A 17487-nucleotide genomic window follows, 5' to 3' on the forward strand; every position below is an offset into this window, starting at 1 on the left:
TACAGCCGGGTTAATAATATACCAAGTATCAAAGTGCAGTGGAGTATATGAGCATAGTAACTGCGCTAGATGTGCTTAGAATGTCCAGTTTTGAGTCAGAACATGAAAAAATTTAAGCTCGCGCTTCACGCTCGCATAAAATTATCTGTTAGGAACCCATTCTGTTTATGATCACCATGCAAGTGATCAGAATGTCCAACTTTTCGGTCATAATGTCAAAATTTTGTTAGCTTCGCGATTACATCAATATTATTGTTTAGATATAGATACCCATCGTTCACGATTACAAAAAGTGCTTAGAGCATACGTTCGGGAAACATATACACGTAGTTGAAAATATTCACCGCCCCCCATTTCAGCGAAAGCAGGATCCTCCCCTGGTAAAGAAACACCAGCTCCTGGTCATATGATTTTAGTAAAATTGTAACCCTAATGTGCTTAAACTTCTATGCTTTGAGGGCACCGTTTCATTTGGCTGATCGTAAGTTAAGAACGACTTTAAGAACGACTATTCTTGTGATATGATATTGACCATGAAATGTTCATCGGTCATTTTTTAGAGCGTAAGTTACGGATAGCTTTATGAAACACCTACTTGTATGGGGAGCGTTTTATCCACTTTTCTGTCTGAAATGTTGTCAGATCTGACATCTTTTCTTAACTTTGATTAGCTAAAAAGAGACACCTATCGTATAGTGAGTGTCGAATAAAACAGGACTTGTCGGATAAAACGTCTGTCAATTCCTTTCATGAAATGCTCCCCTGGTCGCATCTTTTCTTTTCAAAAAGTGGTATTACAACATATTCATGGATATTTTTTTCATGAACACATTAAATAAAAGTGGTCTTTGATTGCCTTTGTTCACGTGATTATAAAATAAGATAATTCAACGTGCATTTGCCTATGTCTGACGGGCGGGGGCGCCATATTCCGAAAAGTTCACAAGTTCACTTTCTCCGACAATCACCATCGTAACAGTCAGAGGCAAGTGCCACCGCAAGTGCCTCATTGCCAATAAAAACCAAGGATTTCACCGAAATTGTCAGCACCGACAATTTAGTTAGTGCTAACAACTTTCATAAAACATCCTCCTGGATACGCACCTGAAAATGGTGATAATTTCAATTCAATTTTAAAGACTTCATTCTAGACACAGATGCTTAAGCAGAGGTCTATCCATATAAACAAACGTCATACTATACATCAATTAAGACAGACATACAGAGATAAATCTAGATAAAACAAGCAACAGATAATTATGTATACACTGTAAAAAAAACTGTCGTGTTAAAGCTGACACCAATTGGTGTGAATAGAGGAACACACCCTGAGGTGTTAAAATAACACCCTAGAGATTGAACTTAACACCAAAGAGTGTAAATGTAACAACCATATGTGTTGTAATAACACCTATAGGTGTAAAACTAACACCACCAATTTAACACCGGTGTGAAATAATTGGTGTGGTCCTCTATGTAAATCGGTTAACACTACAGTTTTTGCTGTGTAGAGAGTAAAGGCATAAAAAAATCACATTGAAATATTACTTGAAATAAACAATAGATACATAAAACACAATGACAGCATTGTATGAAAAGTACGATGGAAAATTTACAAATGGTAATATAGGTAACATTTTTTTAGGAAAAAGACAAATATACGTAACTATTTTAGTAGATCAAGACTCATGACTCTGCCAATAGACTGTTACATCAATGCTTCCACAGTTCAGATGTATGGCGTACAGCTCTTCAATGGGTTTACAAACATACTTACAATTAGTATTTTGAGAAATGTCAATTCTCTCAATAAACTTAAAAGTTTCTAATAACTGCTTGACATGAGGGTACATGGTCATCAGGAAACATTCTACTAGTACTAGAATGTCTGGGTAACTGAAGAACATTCTCATTGCATCGTTCATAGTATAAGCTCCCACAAGCTTCCTTAAACTGCTCTTCTCATATCTGCACCACAGATGTGCAGTAAACAGCGGAGTGCAATCCCGGGATATGCTCGAAATAATGCAACCTTAACCCTGTGAGAGAATATATAGAACTTCCTACGCAGTGTGTTCCCTTGTTCATTGCCTTGCGACAGTGTCTGAAGAACATGAAGAAAGGCCCGGGCTACAAACGCTTGCCTTGGTAAATTATTTTTTTACCATACAGTATATTGACAACACGACACTTTCTTCATTATGATAAAACTTACCCAACTCGAGCTGGCGCAATTCACGTGCTTCACGTCCCTGGCAAATTCTTCATGCTTCAAATTAAAAAACAAGCACGACTCCAAATGTGTAGTCTTTCAGAAAATAATCAATATATAGAAGCAAGATGTTTTAAACTTCAAAACAAATAGAGTTTAATAATGATTGTTGAATTGATATGCTTGTAGCCTATTCTACTTACTGGGGCAAGACATGCTATTTTTCTTTCTCAATTGAATAATACGGATAATAACCAACACATACTTCTCTTTCTGATTCTCTTCTTTCTTTTCCCTTTATGAAGAGTTTTATTCCAAAAAGAGCTAAATCCACTTTTGGTGTTTTTCAGTAAATCTAGGTTTTTTTCACCACTTTCCCTTATCCACAAGTGTTCCATGATAGTGCTATCATCCTAGGATAATTAAATCATTTTTTTTATTTAGCATTTATTGTAATTTTTTTAATAATTTGTAGAAATTGTATTTTTTATGGATTTAGCTCATTTTGGAATAAAACATTGTTGATTTTCCATCATTTTTTTTTTTAGATTTAAACAGGTTTAATAACATCAATTTTACATCATATCTGATGTTCATCTACTGAAAATTTAAAAAGATTTTTTTTTTCATCTTTTCTATGGACGGGGACTTTTTGATGTTGAAGGAGCTAATTCTAAAAAAATGTTTTTAAAAAATAGTGAAATAATGCCAGTTCTTTAAAAAAAACTGCACAGATGGTGTGAACTTGTGTCCACAATTACTTTATATGTAAAGTAGTAAAATTGATTTAAACCTTCTGAAATACCCGATATCTATATGCATATTACTTATCAGTAACTTCAGTCTAGTGGCGGATCCAGGGGGGGGGGGATTATAAAATGTTACCCCCTTTTGCGAGTCAAATTTTATGTGGGACACAATGACCTTCATTTTTGAAGTGAAACCTTTTTTTTTGCTTGACTGATTGGGAAAGTGCCCCGCCCCCTCGACCACCCCCCCCCCCCTTGGAAAATAGGAAGCACTCCTCTCTTCGTTTGTCTGAATAATTTGCACCAGTATATCTTATGGTTGAAGCTTCAAAGAAATCGAGAAAATAAAAAAAAGATCAATTAGCACCATGGCCTGAGCGAATGTTCTGCCCCCCCCCCCCCCCCCCTCCTCCGGCGTTCCCCCAAACTGATTCTATTTTTATTTTGTCGATTTCTTTGAACACTCGACAATACCATAAGCTTAAGACTATGTTAAGTTGGTTTGTTTTGTTTTCAGAGACATGTTAATTTTTTTTTATCAGGGACCATCAAGCCATAGTTCTTCAATTCTACTCGAAGCTGGTACAAAATATTCAGAGAAAAAACAGAGAGGTGTGCTCCCTATGCAATTCAGGTGAGTGAGAATAATGCAATCAGGCTGTAGATCTAAATTTTTCCTTCATCAATCATTCACTTTCAGTTTGCGCTCGCTCGCTTACGCCGCCTCGCTCACAATTACGGTACGGTACCGGTACATCTCTCTCACTCGGTCCACGGGCACGGCCCCGTACCGGTACCGTACACGGTTTGCGCATCGATTCTTGCTTGTGCATGTCGCAATGCAATGACTATGTTGCATTTTCTTTTGCAATGTCTTTTTAGAGTTAGATATTCTATTTTTACTGTAGCATAGCTGGGCTAGACAGCTGGCAGCCGTCTGTTTCGAGGAGTTTTTTAACATTTAAAAAAAAATTTCTCCTCGTACACAGCTCAGTCTGACGGCTCGCTATCGTGCAGCCACCGGCACCATTAACAGGGTGGAGACGTCTGGGGAGTGAAAGTTTAATACTCTACGTATATCACTCCCCTAATGCCTGGATTTGCTTTACATGCTTCTCCGTAGAGGCCAGGATTACCCGTGTGGACAGGTGGAACCTAGACCTAAATCACCAATTTTATTTTTTGTTTTTCGCCCAAAGTTATGTAGGCCTACATGCATGGGCAAGTTTACCAAGTTTTATGTTTAGGCCTACTCCCGTTTTTTTAATACTTTTTTTGTACTTTTCATTAAATAAAAAGTATTAAAATTGAAAGAAGTTAAGAGCAAGAGCGTTCACTTACCCCGTCTGTTTACGTTGCCATTTTTATTTCTTTTGTTATTGATACCCACTCACACAACATGCGAGGTTATAATACTAACCTCGCACAACGCATGTGATTTCAAAGTGGACTTTGACGTTTTCATTCATCACACGAATGTGAGGGAATGAAACACGCCAAACCTTTCAATATTTCTCCGCTATGACTCTTGCAATTGAACATTCGTATTTTAACTTCATTTTAAAAAGGAATTATTTATAAAACTGTTTTTATCGCTTACCTCCAAATATCAACTGTTCAATCCGTCCTTTAGTTTACCTTGATACTGCGGTGGAAAGTACGCAAACTACAATCGAAAAGCAATTTTTCCTATCGAACATTCTCGATTCAAGTCGTCAGCACATAATAGGAAATTGTACCAAAAATCAACAGGTTGCATCTCATGTATATACTTATTGGTAAAGTACGCCATCTTTTGACAAGATGATGATGAAAGTGGATTGAACGAGCAAGAAAATAATGCTGATCGCCTAGAATGCAGCTAGCTTGCAAAACCGTAAACAAAGGTATACCGTAACCAAACGGTAGGCACTTAAGAACCAAGTTTGAAAGGACACTTGTAAAATTACGTCACTCTCGCCGATGAATGTTCATTAGATCGTGGTCGTGCGTGTTCAATACAAACTCTCTGCATGCATCCACTCAGTGTGTATTGAAGACGCACGACCACGATCTAATGAATATTCATCGGCGAGAGTGACGTAATTTTACGAGTATCCTTTCAAACTTGGTTCTTACGTGCCTACCGGCTTGTTAATAATATCGCGCGAACTCTTTAGGCAAAAATTGATATCCACGCTGAGCAGAAGGTATCTACGTGAAGATCACAAAAAATGCTCTTATTTTATTAAAAAAAATCAGCAAAGAGAATTCAACAAACGATCCATATGGTTCGGTAAGTGTCATAGCACAATTAGAATTCTTAGCTATGATGTAAAGTCATAGTTATTTTAGTAAAAAGGGTGTGAAAGATTCGCGTGCACCAGGTGCATATGAATCCTTCACATGCGAGATGATTTGAAACCATGGATGATTGATACCTAGATACACACACGGTAACACGCGTGCAGAGCTTCAACTTAGATTTAAAAAATACTTGCATTTGCCAATTAAAATCATGATTCGTAAAATATTTGTTTCGGTTGATAAATATCATAAAGTAATTTATATGATATTCATTGATTAAAACAAATATTTTGCGATTCCTGATATCTATCGGCAGATGCAAGTATTTTTTTTAATCCAAGTTGGCAGCTCTACTGCATAAAGTCTACAACTACATGTATGCAGTTCACCAGCTTGTCTTATCTCTGAAAAGTAATCCCCTTTTCTCTGTTCCCACGGTCCTGATTAGTGCAATCATACGCAGCACAGGACGACATCTTTAACTTTTTTATCAGGTATAAATTCACATTGAAAAGTGCTGTAAATAGAATTGATCTGGTAAGTACATGTATAATTAAGAGTTGACACTATTGCCGTGAACCAGACTCTACCTCGATTTCGGCTTTTTGGGGGAACGAACTTCCGGTGCTTCAACACGGAATAGGCCAATCGGGCCTGTTTCAAAATTGTCGTAATCATGTCGGACGGAATTTGATAGCAAAAGAAGCTTTCATTTTTGTTAGAGGTAGTTTTCTTTAGACTTCTGTACAGGGACATGGAGAGCTTACATGACTTTCATCATGTATAAGTAACTTCCCAAGTATCTTTTCAAAATTTGTCTGTAAAAGGGCAAAAACTGACCATGTCGGACGGAATCGATAGAAATGAGGACCCTTGACTTTTCTTATTCAAGTTATTATTCTATCGAAAGTTTAAGTGATAAGTGAGCAATTCACAGTCAAATAAACAGAAGAACAACCAAACATTAAATTCTCAAAAAATCTTTATTCAAGGATTGTTGTCATGGCAACAGGAACTATTCAAAAACACATCATGTCGGACGGAACCAATCATGTCGGACGGAATGAATGAAAATGTTACTTTTTAGCAATTTGCCCAAATCATTAATTCCTTGCCTTTTGTAGAAAGGTCATCATGGGTACTAATGTTTTTCATAGTTAAAAAGATCTGACATCTATTTATAACTTTGTTACCATAGGAACATTGATGAAATTCCGTCCGACATGCTAGGTTCCGTCCGACACGATTAATAGCACACAGTCAAAATGCACTTAGCTGTTCAGTACAATTTTTGTACGATTCATTATTTCTCAGTAATGAAATTACCAGAATTACAGCATATCGTATCACCCCAATTTTTTTCTAATTTCATGAATTATGAGACTTTCAAATCGCAATAGTATTTTTGGTGAACAATGAACAATAAACAGTCTTCGTGTCAAAGTTGAATAACAATGCAATTCAAAAGAAAATGATTGCATAAGACCTCACAGAAAGTGGTGCAAACTTTCACTCAAGTTTGACAGCTTTAATATCAGAAATTAGTGCTGAGTGCTTCGTGCTGAATGGACTGGATTTAGATGGTGGGGTAGATGTTTGGTGGTGCATGCTGGCTCAGGAGTAGAAGCAGAGAATGTAGAGGATGTATTAGCTGTATTAGGAGCATGGATGGCAGTGGAAGCAGAAGAGTTAAAAGTGGGATCAGAAGTTGCAGACTGATGACTAGTTGAGATAGAAGACAAGGAAGCATTTCTTGCTTTCATTCTCTTACGACACTTGTCTTTCAGAAGAGCAGACTCATATTTTTCCTTGTTTTGATTAAGTTTTTGTCTTTCTTGACGTTTTCTATTTCTGTCTTTTTCTTTTCGATCTTGAGCATCAAGGGAGTCACGCCAATTTTTGCATCTAATTGCATTTTTTTAACGCTCCAACATTCTTGCAACTTCAAGGACGCTGAAAATCACAACCAAAACACGATAGCTTTTTCGCAAAATAAATTCATCAGGATGGTAAATTAAATAAGTTTTAAGTTCTTTGCACACATCCAGAATTTTTTTTCTTTTTTTCACTGTTTATTTTTGGGATGTTATAACAAATTGTGGGATACAGTTTCATAAAAATTGAGAAACAAAAATTGATTTCAGGTATTATGAAAAATTATTTTTATCATTTTATCATTATTATTTACCCTATTGTTATTATTATTATCATTCACAAATTCAGATGTAAAACAGTGCACTCTCATATTGAATTGTAAAACAAGCAGACAATATTGCAGTCAAGTATTATTTTAACTTTCCACAAGACACATGATAGATTTTTGCATAGGCTATAGCCCATGCACTGAGTTGCTAAAGTGCACAGAGTCCTCCCTTCCCCAATCCAAAACATGAGCATCTTATGAAGTAGATTATCATTTTCTTCAGCTATATTTTGGGCAAATTTTGTATCCCATATGCATCTCTGAGTTTTAAACTTCTTACTATTCATTTAGAAAATGCTTAAAGCAATACATAATGTTAGTTTTCTACAGTAAAACAGGACACTACCTTGGCCAGTAAAACACAAGTATAGTGAGTGATTGTATTACCGACCGGCCTTGTATTACCGAACGCGCGCATCATATGCGTCAGAAAATAATCAAATATGCTCAAACCTTTGCAACTTCCTTCCAAAGGGAACTTAAATAGAAAAATGATGAAAAATTATCAAAAACACAATTTCGAAGTCTTTATATCCTCAAAACAATAAAATATGGTCAAAATAGCTCATCAGTGACTTTGTTGTTTTCCCAACTTTTCCCATAGAAAAACACACGTTCGGTAATTCGATGTACCTTTTCAAGTGACCAAAATATTTCACTTGCGAAGAGGGGTCCGATTGGAAGCTGATGTCGTAAAAATGAAAAACAATTTCGGCAAAATTTCTGCATGTTTATATTTTGTAGGTATTTGTGTATTTATGGTGAAAGTTTGGTGAATTTTATTGGAATAATGTGTTTGATATGATCAAATTCATGAAAAGTGTTCGGTAATACGATCCACTACCATACTGGAAAGGTGAAAGCAAGAGGAAGGTCCCAAGCCATGTGCTTTACATATTGAAAGTGTACATCACTTCTGACCAATCAGATTGCAGGAAAAGACCATACCTAAGTACTGTTTAATTGTGTGTAAGTTTGTGTATTGTGTGTGTCCAGAATCTGAACTGTAATATATGAGGTTATTGTACACTGAAAGCTGCAGAACAGAAGTGTAATCTGTGCTATCTCAATAGATTCCGTCCGACATGCCACTTTCATGTCGGATGGAAAAAAAAGTTATCCTTATTTTTTCCTACTTAGGTGCAGGTAAATTTTAAAAATCATCATTCATTCTAAGACTACAATCAATTCATTGATACTTGGCTGGGAAAAATCTATAAAATTGTCAATGGTTTTTCTGAGGGAAAACTTCTTGGAAATTTTTTGCATGTCGGACAAAAAATTTTGAGTTACCTTTTCTAAAATTGCAGGAGTCATTCATTTCTACATATATGATTCCAGTTAATGTATAAAAGGATGATTGATATATATGTTAATATTTATAAACATGCAGTTTCAAAACAAAGATATTAAGTGTTACCTAGGACCATTTAATTTCAGAGAAAGAATTCCGTCCGACATGCTTTCAAATTTGCATCACGTTATAAAATTTGCGAAAAATTCAAGAAAAGTTGTAAAAATTGAATGGATACTTATACTTCATGAAAGAGGAGATATGAATCATCAATAAAAAATGAGAAAACATCGTTTAAAAACAATTTTCAAAAATAAGCATGATGGTTACCAATTTTGAAACAGGCCCAATCAGCGTTATTGTTCCCATCCAGTTAGGGGAGAGATCAGTGAGTAAAAGTCATCTACTCTACGTAGGCTTACTCCCCACTGACGCCTAGGATCCCAAGCTATATTCACCCATGTACGGGTACAAAACCTGAAACTTTCGCCCGTGAGATTTTTACTTTCCCTCTAAAAGATCTAGCCCTAAAACATTTACATGGGGTTCAACTTCATTTCAAACATTTCTGTGATATCATTTTTAAATAAAGAAGAATTCATTAAAAATACGAGAAAAATGTGAAAAGATGGGAAGAGCTTACTGCCATGTTTACGTTGCCATCTTGATTTCTTTGTCTTCCGCTTGGCGACAGCACACAAATCGCATGATTTTTTTTAATGTAATTATTTGGTCAACTGATAATGGACTGAAACTTAATTGTAATAAAACTGCAGTGCTTCATCTCACTAGTAAATTTAGAAATAGTAGACAGATAGAAGGAATAGAAATTGATAATACCTATGTTAAATGTGTAGAAACTGCAAAAAATCTTGGTGTACAACTGGATAGAAAACTTAGTATGAAAGCTCAAATAAACAATGTATGTAAAACTAGTTCATTTGCCTTGTATAAAATTGGGAAAATTCTCAAGTTTCTAACAACAGAAGCCACAAAGAAATTGGTTCACGCCCTTGTAATATCACGCATTGACTTTTTTGTAATATCATTTTGTATCGCCTCCGTGATAATCAAATTTATAAACTTCAAAGGATCCAAAATTCGGCAGCGAGACTCATAACAAGAACGAGGCGCAGCAAACACATAACACCCATACTACAAGAATTACACTGGCTTCCTGTAAAATCCCGTATTGAATATAAGATATTACTCCTAACCTATCAATGCTTACAAGGTCAATCGTCACTCTATCTCAAAGAACTCATTGAATACTAGTAGTATGTACCCCAAAGAAAATTAAGGTCAAACAACAAATCTCTCCTTGTAGTTCCCAAAATTAAAACTCAATTTTACGGTGCTCGTTCATTCAAAATGTCCTCTGCTGAACTTTGGAATAAATTACCTGATATTGTTAAACAAGCTAATAATGTAGAATCCTTTAAGTCCCTTTTGAAGACATTCCTTTTCGTTAAATAAGATATACATGTACCCATTAATTGATTATATATTTGCTCCTCTGTGAACAGGCTTTTCTTTCTTCTCCATTCTTTCTATTCTTCTTTCTAAGCGCATAGAGACATGATTTTATCATCGTTATATGCGCTATATAAGCAATGTTTTATTATTATCAAAATAATGCAGATAACTCTGGTCCTCCTCCAATTTTACGACCAAATTATGCTGTTATTAGCCGCATAATTGGGTTTATGAAAGGGGTATCAAATATGGGTGATATCTTTGTTTGAATGCAAAAAAGTTGTTTCTGAATTTCACTCTGTAACCGTGGAACTGCCCTTATGAATAGAGTAGGATTTGGACTTTCATTTTCTGTAAAAATCTCAAAATCAATTTTTTGGGGGGACCAAAATTGACTGATGCGACGGGTCGGATGACCGCTGACGATATAGATCTACATGTACATGCACTCTTTGAATCTAGCATGAAGAAAAGCAAGGTACTTTTTTTATGTCCCTAATTGACAAGTACAACTGAATTTAAAGGGGAATGAAACCTTTGGAACAAATAGGCTTGTGTAGAAACAGAAAAATCAAAGAATAAGAATAAAGAAAGTTTGAGCAAAAATCGGACAAATAGTGAGAAAGTTATGAGCATGTTATGAGCATTTGAATATTGCAATCACTAATGCTATGGAGATCCTCACAGTGGCAATGCGACAAGGATGTGTGATGTCACTGATGAACAACTTTCCCTTTGGTTGACTATAAAATACCCTCAAAATGTCTCTTTTTGCTTTTTATGATGATACAAACTCTTTATCCATGATGTATTCTTAAAAAGTATGTATTACATGCCCTCATGTAGAAAGAACACATGATTTATGCATAGATGTGATAAAAGAGGCAATTTAAGTGAAATATATACTAAAGTAATGGTGAGAGTTGTTCATAAGTGACATCACACATCTTTGTCGCATTGCCAATTTTCTATCTCCATAGCATTATTAGTGATCGCAATATTCAAATGCTCATAACTTTCTCACTATTTGTCCGATTTTTCTCAAACTTTCTTTATTCTTATTCTTTGATTTTTCTGTTTCTACGCAAGCCTATTTGTTCCAACGGTTTCATTCTCCTTTAAGATATATAGCCAGATATACCATGTATATTGTGCCACTAAAGCATCCAAAACACAAAATATTGTACAAATATATCAGGCTTTGAGAAAGTATAGTGGAATTATTTATCCTAGGTTGGTCTAGCAATTACTATTTTTCCCCAACGAGGGAAATATGGTAGTTTTGCCAGTCCAGCCGAGGATTGATAATTCCCACTATGCTTTCGAATGAAACGCCTGATATATTTGTTTTATATCCTACTTTTAATCACTTATAACCAAAATCTATGCGCTGAGCCTGCAAAGTCCGGCTACTTTAGTTGAATTACCTACTTTTTCTCCAAGCCACTGCGCTCAGCGGAATGCAGATTAGTGCCTGCGCCGACACATCACAGGATTTGCCCAGGAGAGAGAGCTTCCTGGCCAGTGCACCCGAGAGTTTAGCTACATGTAAATATCCAGTATTCTGAAATAATGATGTCAGAATATTGGCATAGCGAAAAATATATCGAGGACTTACGTCACGCAACATCATAGTTGAAATATATTTGGTCACATGATGCTATTTGAACCAATCACTATACAGGGTTCAATCTATGTAGGATATAATGCAATATATGAGGATATTTCTTTATTTTTTGCAAGCAGTTCTATTAATCGTTTTGAATTAACTTTCCTGTATCTTTACAGTTAACAATGATTACTCTGTCAAAAAAATTAAAGGAAGATGCAGCCAGGAAGTCAGCTGGTACAAACTCCAAATCCACAGACCTTAACAATTCAACTAAGCGAGTTTCCATACGAGACAGACTGCTTGTTAAAGAAGTGCCTGAAATGACATCCAGCTTACCAAGTAAGGAATTAAGCAAGCAAACTACAAAAAAGAAACAAGAAAAACAAGAAACAAGAAAAACAAGAAACAAGAAAAAGTAAAAAGAATAGCTAGGAGAGATATACATTCTGTAACATTCCCTTTCAAATCTATCCTAAATCTAGCACATGTGATGGTCGCTATTTCAGATCTGGAATAAAGACATGTTTGAGAGATTATTTTGGCAATTTTTAAAGATAGGCCTACTGTATGTAAATTTGTTATGCGCGGGATCTTGACCAAATAGTTGTTTGTACGCTGCACTAGCTAGTTGAGGGTGTTTTGATAAATCAATGATCATCAATTTAGGTTTTTATAGCAAATTTTCAGAATTAATCAATTTAAATTTAGTGCATGAGTGAACATGAAATACAATTTTTCACTTTTTCAAATGGATCTCAGCAATGTGTTCATGGAAGTCAGAATAGGGATAGGACCTAGGTGGGGGAAGTACGTTGATGGGTAATGGGTCAACAGAACACTTAACCCCCCCCCTCCCCCCTCTCTCTCTCTACCCCTTTCACTCCTCCTGTGAAACTAGCCTTTGCTAGTGAGCAGGAATTAGCCTTCCAGTTTTTTTTTTTTTTGAGGTGAGTCCTTTGGAACTTGCAAAGTTAAGGGTGTTATGCTAAATTACTGATGAACTGAGATCAGTTTTTGTTTCTTAAGCAAATTTCATGAGGTACTAAATTGAAATGTAATGCATGAGTAAACAGGAATTGTAATTTCAGTGTAGCATTTTTAGTTTATTATGTGGATCTTAGCAAGTGTGCTTGTAAGAGTCAGAGTAATGTGATGGTACCTGTTACATGCAAGGGGGTGAGATAGGGTATTATAAGACTTTTCTTTTACAAATTACATGTCATGTACTCACCTCCGTCCTCCACCCCTTTCTCTCTCATGGATTTAATACTGAAATGCCAAGTGACTTATGGTTGATGGATCTTTCTTTTCCATTGAATGATTATTAAAAACTTGACTAATTATGATGATTTATGAAATGATTTATTGAAAAAGCTGAATGTTTTATTGATAATTTATTGAAAAGGTGAATATTTGATTGATTACATTGATTGAGTTGAGTTACTATCAGATTGTTGATTGAATAATCGATAGGTCAATTTTCAGAATTTATTATCAAATTGACAGTCTGCTTTGCACTTAATTCGTACATGTAATAGCAATCAGTCTCAATCTCAACAGGAGGGGGAGGGACGGACCTGTAGGAGGGAGGCTAAACGTTCTGCTGACCCTTTTACCATCAGCTTACTACACCCACTGAAGTACAATATTACCCCTATTCTCCTGACTCCAATAAACACTCTGCTGAGACCCACATTGTAAAGTTAAAATGCTGCACTAAAGATTGCAATTGACGCTCACTCATGCATGGAATTTCAGTTTGATAATTCATGAAATTTGCCCCTTACAATTTAGATTGATAATGAATGACCATTAATCCATCACAACACCCTCAAATTTGCAAGTTCCAAGGGACTCGCCTCTCAAAAACTGAAAGAAACCGAAAGGCTAATTCCTGCCCACCCTAATTTTCATACCCTTTGTTTAAGTGGGTAGTGCTCACTCAAGCATGAATAGTTTTCCAATATTTTGGTGTCGTTTGAAAGATGACTTTATTGGCTTTCCATATATATAAGTCTTTTCCCCAAAGTGATATACTTTTTATTTGGCAGCCATTTCAAAAGTGTATAGTTTTTTTTGGGACGCACTGTATAGTACTTTTTATAAAAACCAAGTTAGATGAAGTATTAAGTACTGAACATATGATGTTTACATGTACTGTATATTAAGAAAAGAAACTGTTTTAAACCAGATCCCTTTGATTTTCAGAATTTGCATATTGTGCATTCAGTGATTGAATTTTTTTTTCCTTTTGTCTTTCGAAAATATGGCTGAATTATGTATTTTCATATTTCATTCTTGCAGAGACCTGTAAAGTGCATTTTCCTGATGTTCATAAGCTTCACCACAGTGTGTTAACAATAACTCCAGAAGAGGGCTTTTGGAAGGGTGGAAAATTTGACTTTGAAATCATACTATCAGAAGAATACAACATAGCGGTAAGAATACCAAAATTGTGTTTTTATACACAATGACCAAGGAAATAGAAGAGTGATTAAAGATATTCATTTTTTTTTAAGGGGTGAATGTAACTGTTTGAAAAGTTGCTAATGAATTATCTTGGAAATTATGTTTATTATTTATTTCATCATTACACAAAGAAAAGCATGTGATATACTGTATGACACATGTACATTGTAGTTGGCCCTACATTTTCAGCTGTATCCTGTTCAATGATTAATGTGAGGGCATTAAAAGAGTACTCCTTTGCAATGAGACAAGGTTATATAATATTCTTTAGAAATATGAAAACAATATACCTTATTTTGTATTTCCAACTTTCCAACAGCTGTACATGTACATGTATTACTGTTGATTGAAAATTGGAGGACTACAATACAAGATCAAGTTCCAGTTCAAAAGTAATATTAAATGAAACTTGCAGAGTATTTTGCATGATTTTGAATTATTTGGATTTTTTTTATTATTTATTTTCAAAGTATATCACCTTCATGATGGTGATATTGTGTTGAAGCTCAATAATTTTATCTGAATTTTATGAAGAACAAGTTAATTGGTCATGTTGTGTCTGAAATTTTCCAAATGGATCTCTCCATGAACTAGTTAATTTGTCTTTTTAATGAAGCCCCTGCTAATCAGCATTTTTTTGTTCTTACCAGCCTCCAAAAGTCCGATGTAAAACAAGGATATGGCATCCCAACATATCAGAAGAGGGTCAAATTTGTCTCAGGTGAGATTTAATGTAGAATATTCTTTTTTGATATTTTGCTCTTTTTTTTTATTTAGCTCATCTTGCATGAATGGGCAAATAAACTAGGCCATGATGTGGTGCCTGTCTTTTGCCTTATGCCGTCTCCCATTCATTCCCAGTGCTACAAATAAGTGCAAACCCAAGAATTTAGCTCTATAATTTCAGTTAAGATGTCATATTTTATAAGGAGAACATGATAACTTTTTCTCTATGATTACATTGTTTCAGATGTGAAATGTAAAGCAAATAGCTTTCCTTTCATATTTAGTCAAATTGTTGTATATCAAGTAAAAATATTCTTTTCTCTGCTTCACTTCGGAAAGTTAGATAACATCCAAATCGGATAGAAAATTATAGCTTGAGTAGTCACTTTTATCAACAGTAATTTTTTAGTTCATTTTCCTTGAAAATTGATGAAATGTCTACACTGTAGATATGTATATACAGAGGGGGGGGGGGGAATGGGATAAGAATATTTGTTTGAGAACATTGTACAAATCAGAAAATCATGTTTTGTTATTTATGCAAATCGTGATATACATGTAGTTGAAATGAAATGAAAACTAAATCAGAAGGAATTCAATGTATAACTACTTGCTGTTGGTTATTATTGATATCTATCGTGTCCCAGTATGCTATGGATCCCTCAAGAGAAAATTATTATCAATATTTTTCTCTTATATTGTTTAAAGTCTTCTACGTGAGCATTCAATGGATGGGACTGGCTGGGCACCAACAAGAACGCTGAAAGATGTAATGTGGGGACTGAACTCTTTATTTACAGTAAGTGCATGTAGACAGAAGATTTATAATGTTATTATCAGGTTGAAATAGAAATCAGCTGGGCAAACTGTTTATGCCTCAGAAGGTGGTTGTTTGAGACATTGCGTTTTGGTGTTATCTGTTCCTCCCATTTTTATTATTGAGTGAACTTAAACCTTGTTGAAGGGTCAACTTAAATCTTTTATACAGGAGTTATGTTGATTTGATGAGTTAGGGGGCATCAAGGTCAAAGTTCATAGAGGTTGGTATATGCCTGAAAATGGCCTGTTCTCAGCATTAAAGAACCATTTGCTGAATAAACTTCAAATATGACTTTATATAGGTACATGTAGATGCATATTTATACAAGTAGGAGTTTCAATGGTTTAAGGCCAGTGCAGAAATAGTAAATAAAAAAAATAAGAATCATTTACAAATAAAGTTATAAGTAAATGTATTCAAAATAAATTCTTGAAATTCATTAAGTTCTTATTGTTAATACAATCAGGGACTTGTTTCATTTTGAAAGTTATGGTTAAGAGGTAACCACCCTGCTAGAAACTTTATTTTGATATAGCGGATTAGCAGTGTTAGCAAAATGGCAAACTTACCATATGCATCATACCTGTGAAACAGGCCCTGTATATTGGGTATCATCATCCTCTTACAATCCAATTTCTCGCCGATTGGTTGAATAATTTAAATTTTTATTTTATCTTCTAAAAATCATTAAAGCATTAGACCCATACAGTAATACACATATCAAATTGCATAAAATTCATGATGTTCACTTAAAGCTGGAAGAAATTGAATATGGGAATCTTCAAATTTGTTTTTACCTCATACATACTGATATTTTTTCTTGACATGCTCTTTTCCTTTATATCTAAATGAAGGATCTTCTCAATTTTGACGACCCACTCAACATCGAAGCAGCTGAGCATTATCTCCGGGACAAACGAGACTTTGAGATGAAAGTCCACAAATATGTGATGAACTACGCAAGATGACGTGCACTCCTGCTCCTAGGAACCTCTCTTAGATAGCTGTAAATAAGAATGCACACTACGGTCATGGAGGATAGTCAGGTCATTCAGATGTATCTAATATTTATTGTAGACTAAAATGTGTGCGAGTGTTTCTTGAACAACCATGTGCTTCTGATTTAGAATTTTTTTCCCACCTGCAAGAAGGTCGTAACTGCAAGTAGTTTATCTCACAAGTGTAGTTACCATATGCCACTGTGTGTGGATGTTGCCGTCTTGAGGGTTTTTGCAAATGCACACTCTATTGGTTGAAGGCACAATTTCACAAGGATGATATTGTTATCGTGTCAGTGCCATATGGAATAATGAATATTATTATAATAATAATAACATCATATTTTACCCGGAGTAGCCACTTCAGTTCCAAAGCTGTTCTCCCAGCGGGTCCTGCTTAATATGATTATGTTCGTATTACCCAGGCCTTAGCAGGGCTACTTCATTAGCACTCGAGCATTAACCTCACCTGGGTTGAGTGCAGCACAATGTGGGTGAACTTCTTGCTGAAAGAAACACGCCATGGCTGGGAGTTGAATCCTCATCCCTCAGATTGAAAGACAAGTGTTAAACACTAGACCACGACACCCCCAACAAGATCACAATATTGGATGCCTCCTTTGTAGACCTATTGAAATTTTC

General features: G+C 35.3%; 1 protein-coding gene across 2 annotated transcripts; it reads left to right on the top strand.

Moving 5' to 3' along the window:
- Positions 1-3423: 3423 nt before the first annotated feature.
- On the top strand, positions 3424-17034 carry LOC121426273 (NEDD8-conjugating enzyme UBE2F-like). 2 transcript variants are annotated; one of them, XM_041622520.1, is made up of 6 exons: positions 3424-3595; positions 12009-12171; positions 14137-14270; positions 14952-15022; positions 15736-15826; positions 16702-17034. In XM_041622520.1, the coding sequence occupies exons 2-6, from the start codon at positions 12015-12017 to the stop codon at positions 16813-16815; spliced, it is 567 nt and encodes a 188-aa protein (XP_041478454.1). In that variant the 5' UTR covers positions 3424-3595; positions 12009-12014; the 3' UTR covers positions 16816-17034. The 2 variants fall into 2 exon arrangements, with proteins under 2 accessions (XP_041478454.1, XP_041478448.1); XM_041622514.1 differs by lacking the exon at positions 3424-3595 and adding an exon at positions 3621-4109.
- Positions 17035-17487: the final 453 nt, after the last annotated feature.

The sequence above is a fragment of the Lytechinus variegatus genome, chromosome 1 (assembly GCF_018143015.1).
Source record: "Lytechinus variegatus isolate NC3 chromosome 1, Lvar_3.0, whole genome shotgun sequence".
In the NCBI taxonomy this organism is placed as follows: Eukaryota; Metazoa; Echinodermata; class Echinoidea; order Temnopleuroida; family Toxopneustidae; genus Lytechinus; species Lytechinus variegatus.

Bases quoted from the DNA above. Each gene is read 5' to 3' on its own strand.
- LOC121426273 (XM_041622514.1), top strand. From the start codon at position 4,071: ATGCTTCTCCGTAGAGGCCAGGATTACCCGTGTGGACAG. The intron at 12,172-14,136 runs GTAAGGAATTAA...TCATTCTTGCAG, and splicing joins AATGACATCCAGCTTACCAA to AGACCTGTAAAGTGCATTTT. The intron at 15,827-16,701 runs GTAAGTGCATGT...ATCTAAATGAAG, and splicing joins GACTGAACTCTTTATTTACA to GATCTTCTCAATTTTGACGA.